At 34.5% G+C, this 5863-nt stretch overlaps 1 protein-coding gene across 7 annotated transcripts in view; it reads left to right on the top strand.

Annotated features, from left to right (window-relative positions):
* Positions 1–5863, top strand: part of LOC106879509 (methyltransferase-like protein 25B) — a 140030-nt gene that overhangs the window by 48066 nt on the left and 86101 nt on the right. For all 7 annotated transcript variants that reach the window (XR_008265833.1, XM_052974174.1, XM_052974169.1 and 4 more), the window contains one exon: positions 5065–5350. Coding sequence is in view for 6 of the 7 variants with exons in the window: in XM_052974174.1 (XP_052830134.1) it covers positions 5065–5350 (286 nt within the window). In the remaining variant the exon portion in view is untranslated. The remainder of the gene's footprint in view (positions 1–5064; positions 5351–5863) is intronic.

Genomic DNA, 5863 nt, shown 5'->3' with positions numbered 1-5863 from the left:
GTAGTTGAACGATGCTGTTGATGTCGCTGGAACTGGCTGGTTGGTTGGTGCTGTGTGGTCTACGACCAGATCTTAGAAGATCTGTAGCCGCGACAAATCGGCGCGGATAATTTAGGCTATTTATAGGTACAAGGAGGCTCCAGAGAGCATCAGAAAAACACTCTCTCACGTGACCTTATTAGTGGCTACGGTTGGTCGGTTTGCGTCCTGGCGCGAACAGACTGGAGGTAAATGCCGCGAAAATAAAAGTCAGTCAGGTGATGACACAGCAAGGCGGGAAAGAGTTGTTCCCTGCTACGTTCGCATTTGTAAATAAATAACCGTGAGAGAGGTGGTTTCACTACAAACTCAGAATGTAAAAACAGATGAAATACTACTAAGCATTTCAACCAGCGTGCTAATGTTTCTTATTTCTTTATTGCCCACAAGGGGCTAAACATAGAGGGGACAAACAAGGACAGACAAAAAGATTAAGTTGATTACATCGACCCCAGTGCGTAACTGGTTCTTATTTAATCGACCCCAAAAGGATGAAAGGCAAAGTCAACCTTGGCGGAATTTGAACTCAGAACGTAAAGACAGACAAAATACTGCTAAACATTTTGCCCGATGTGCTAACATTTCTGCCAGCTCGCTGCCTTAATAGACATGATCATGTTACCAAGACAGTTTACAATACTATACACAAGAAGGATTGTTTTAACAGCCATACTAAAGGCACATCAGAATTGGAGAGTAGCCATACCTTTCAAAGTAAAGAATATTGGCAGTCCATTCCAATAAAAACAGCAACCTGACTGTAAGCATAACATGCCAAATATGGTTGTATGAAACAGGGAGTAAAAGCCACACTTTGTTGTAAAGATCAATTGCCCAGTGGATGTGAATAACTCTTCAAAAATTGGGGACATCTATGGGGAATTGAGGAGAAACTTACTGCTTTTATAAGCAGGCTACAGATTTTCACTTGTTCTTATTATCATAGGTGCACTGGTATACTTTGTCCAGTGTGCCTATGATAAAAGAAACAAATCAACAACTGATTTTCATAGAAACCTAGAAGTACTTGGATTCTCCCAAAAGGGACAGAGCAAACTGATGTGTATTTTCCAGATACAGTCGATCTGAGGAACAGAAAAAATTTGTGAAATATTCCAGTGATCCTCTATTTGAGGTGCCTGGGTGAACAATCACATGTATTTATATGGATTACATATCCATGTACACACACAAATAATAATGAAGCACATGCACACACACTTATTTCCATTTCTGTCGACCAAATCCATTCACAGGACTTTGGTTGACTCAAGGATATTGTATAAGTCGTTATCACTAAAGAGTGCTGTAGAAGGGAGACAAGTTTAAACACACAAAAACACCCTTTTTGCTTCATCATTTTCATTTCAAAATACATTTTCCATGGAAAATTATACACCACTAGCAGCAGCACCCAGCATTGCCTGGGAGTGAAATTTTTCTATATATATTGGAAGAAAAAAGTAAAATATGTTGTATAGAAATTTGTTATTCTAAATTCAATTTATTCTTCATTTGGGAAATCAATTCTGAATTCATAATACAAAATAATAATGATAATAATAATAATAATAATAATAATAATAATAATAAACAAAAATACAAAATTTACCACTTTTATGAAAGGAGATAAATTCTACCACATATGTTGAAGGAAATTACGTAAGAGCTTCTGGGTAAACAACATTCTTTGTTTTCTGGTTTGGAGCATAGACGAATAAGTCTTGCAAACTACCTACCCTGGAGCAACCAAAATAAAGGTGACCAATGGAAAAGCAAGCCAGTAGATTTCAAAGACTGACCTTGAGCTTTATTAATAGACATTGCAAAGCAAAGTCACACCAGGAATTGTGTATATATACATGACAACATACCCCTTCACTCATACACACACACACATACATAAATGTATACAAACATACATACAAAAACACGTGTGTGACTAACTACAAATACATAGAACTGAACACGGCGTGCAAAACAAAATGAATAAAAAATTTTTATGGAAATTAACGAAGTGCACAAGTTCAGAATGATATCAAACCTGGTGTGTGTATATGTGAAAGAGAGAGAAACAGATTGAACATTGCAAACAATGTATGAGATAAACATGGAATGAAAAAATTGTATAAATAAAAGCTTGTTAAAAACTATCTTCTACCGAATATTTAAATTTGCAAACTTCGTAAATATTTCTTTCAGTAATTTATCGTAGTTGTTTACAAATAGCGAACATTAAAAAAGAGTGAGAGACTTTGCCGTTTTTACATCAGTACCTGAAGTTGACATTGAGAAACCTTTTTAAAGAAGTAAATCATACATATAAAGCAATATTTTTTATTTAAAAAAAAAAAATCAAATGAAGACCCTATTATATGTCCGAAGTTAAATTATTCATGCATCACAAGTATGGAAGTAATTGGTGAAGCCATTTTCACATGAAAAGCGAATATGCACACATCTCTGTTTTATATATTAGATTTGAAAGTTCTTGATGTGAATCTTCTTCTCGTATAGTTTTGATCAAAATCCAACACCTACGTATCATGCCAGGATCCTTCAATCACCCTGGTATTTTCACCCATTCATAAAGTTTGTCCTGTCTTTTTTTGACTGCTGAACAGTAGCCTTTGTTCTAGTTCAAGGCACTGGGACACTGTAATTTGTGTTGAATATCATGCAGTCATGAAGAGGACATTTGTTGCCTTATTTTTATATTTAAAAAATCAATGGGGGTAGGTCAGATAATCATTATGGAATATAAAAGTGAACATACTTTCTTCAAGATTTTTGTATCATAAGGAAAAATAATTTCTTGCAAATTAAATATGATCATTGCCAAATCTTGCCACAATATGGTGAAAAAGAACAAAGTCAGTAAAGAGGTTGGTACACTGATGCATATTCATGCATGGCGAGAGCAAGAATTCAAGGCTTTAGATATCAAGTTTGAGCCAGAATTTCAAGAAAAGATGAACTAATTACTAAATAAACATATATTTCTATGAAAAAATGCACTAAATTGAGCTACAGGTCTTATAGAGACCAAAATTAGTATGGAATTGTCATACTGAGAATGTTGTTTATTCCCTCTCACTGTGTTTACATGTGGAGAGTGACATCTAAATTTTACCTAGCAGATATTCTTGTACATGTAAATTTTGTTTTTCTTAGAAAAATATTGATCAAATTTCAACAATAAAAATTATATTGTGCAAGGAATATCCTTTTGAATACAGTTGGAAAATTTGTGGTAGTGTTTACATATTCACTTTTGGTTTTCTCTCTCTCTTTCTGTCTCTCTCTCTCTCCTACCAATGAGTTACAGATGTTTTTATTTTATGTTTTAATGCTTAAAGCAAAGAATTGGTTTTCAAATTTTGTTTGTTTTGTAATCTAGGTCTACATACAATTCTGAAAAAGATATCTGGTGATCATGGGATGTGCTAGAAAAACCAGCTAAATCTCCCTTAAAACATATTTTTTATTTGAAAATAGTTTCAAAATTTTCCCTTTTTTACTGGAAAGGTTTCTCCCATCATTTTTAAGTGCATAGTGTAAAAAAATTGGTCAAAATCAGTCTGGAGATATGGCAGGAAGGAGGTGAGGATCATAAATTTTCCAAGATTTTTTTCATAAAAGCCTTAGCCCCAACATTCTCAAGGTTGTAATGAAAAAAAATTGGGAAAATCCTTGTCAAAACAGAGAAAATGCAACCTATGTGGGTATCCTGATCCACAATTCTGCCATTTATAGCCATTTTTAATAGATCATTAAAAAAAGTTTTGAAATGGTGTCATGTCCCAAAATCTCATTTATTTATCTCCATACCTACTACAAATGTGCCAAAACCCAAATGCCTGTGGCTTGTACTTTGTGGTTTAACTAGGTCTGAAAACATCTCAAAATCAACTGTTTCTTACATGTAACAAGATAGGCTTTATATAAATATTTTTTAAATTGCCAAAAAATTGTCTACTTTCCAAAAACCTGAAAAAAAATGGGCAACTATTATACCATGTCGCTATTAATTTGTGCAATTGAAGATAATTGTCACCTCAGTGAATTATTCATTTAGGCCAATTAGGCAAGACATGGCCTATTCAAATTGTCATATTTTCAATAATATTAATCCAAATTTCATAAATGAAGTATCAGAATGTTTCTTTTTGGATGTTCTCCATGAAAATGTACAGTAGAAATTACATTTAAATATTTTCGAAAATTCATAGTGATACCTGCTTATAGACTGCATTTTTACTGTAAATGACTCCTCATTCAATGGTTGCTTAATTCTCCAGGCTTACATGGCTCGTTTCCAGCCTCACAGCCTAATATTGTTCCTTGCTATTCCTTTTTGTGCACGTCCTTCAGTCTCTCATAAATCATTGGATATCTATGTATCATGTTACATCATTATAATAACATCAATTGGTATATGAATTAAAAAAAAGTGATTTGTATTATTTATGGTAACTTTCTTTGTAAGATGTACATCTGTTCTGGTATGGTGATGTATGAATGGATATTATATGTTCAGTGAGAACTTGTGGCTGCTAGAGGGTAGCAGAAAGTACACAGTGCAATATTAAGATATGAAAACTTGGGATCAGCTAAAAAGATTAAACCTAGAGATACACTCCTCAACATGAGATAATGCAAGCTAGCATAGAATGAGGACTCTTGTCCTATATATATATGCCAATATAGAAAAGTGGATTATAATTTAATGAGTTAGAGGAAGTTTTTGAAATCATGCTTTCTTACATCACACATAGCTCAATAAAACATACATCAGTATCTCAATATGTCAATAAAACAAACATCTGTAACTCAACACATTTGAGTTTCCTTTCACTCTTTGTAAAAACACTTCTTACAGTTAAAAAAAGATTTATTAATATAAGTTGATGACAAAATTCACTTATTATTATAAAGATGTTGGTTGTTTCTTTGTATTACTTTTATTCACAAGTACATTTATAACATAATGTACTAATACAAAACTTTTTTTGTTTTCAACAGGATAATATTACCTTTGTCTCTCTTGGCCTGTCGTTCATGCATCCAAAGTTTGTCATTGAAAAGGACTATCGCATCAGATAAAGGACTTAGTTATGTACTTGAAGCCCTTACTTCAAATACATATCAGAAAATATCAGCTCACCTGCCTACAATGTATCATGTGACTGATGACCCTACAATTATTTCAGACATCAAGTGCAGTGGAGGTCAGTATGTATCATTGGATGCATACTATCGGAAACATGTAAAGCCTAAAAAGCAACACGAAATCCATCAAATGTCAAAGGTATATGCTCACATTTTCTTTTTCGTTTGTGTGACTATGTATGCATGTGCGTTATATAAATACACACACACCCCACTTACATAGAGAATTCTTGAGATTATCTTCCCTACTCAATTGCCATTTGGTAATTGTGGTGGCAGCTGTTCAGGTGCAATAAACACTGTAAACAAACAGGAAACAACCTCTGTCTCATTCCAGGGAGAAAAACTAGACGTAGTTGATAGCTTCTGCTATCTGGGTGACCAAGTTAGTAGTGGGGGTGTGTGCGCTGAAAGTGTAGCTGCTAGAATAAGAATAGCTTGGGCAAAGTTCAGAGAGCTCTTACCTCTGCTGGCGACAAAGGGACTCTCACTCAGAGTAAAAGGCAGACTGTATGACGCATGCGTACGAACAGCCATGCTTCATGGCAGTGAAACATGGGCTGTGACTGCTGAGGACATGCGTAAGCTCGCAAGGAATGAAGCCAGTATGCTCCGCTGGATGTGTAATGTCAGTGTGCATACCCGACAGAGT

The sequence above is a fragment of the Octopus bimaculoides genome, chromosome 17, assembly GCF_001194135.2.
Source record: "Octopus bimaculoides isolate UCB-OBI-ISO-001 chromosome 17, ASM119413v2, whole genome shotgun sequence".
Taxonomy (NCBI): Eukaryota; Metazoa; Mollusca; class Cephalopoda; order Octopoda; family Octopodidae; genus Octopus; species Octopus bimaculoides.
The sequence above is the reverse complement of the archived record's forward strand: the minus strand, read 5'-3'. Positions and strand labels throughout refer to the sequence as shown.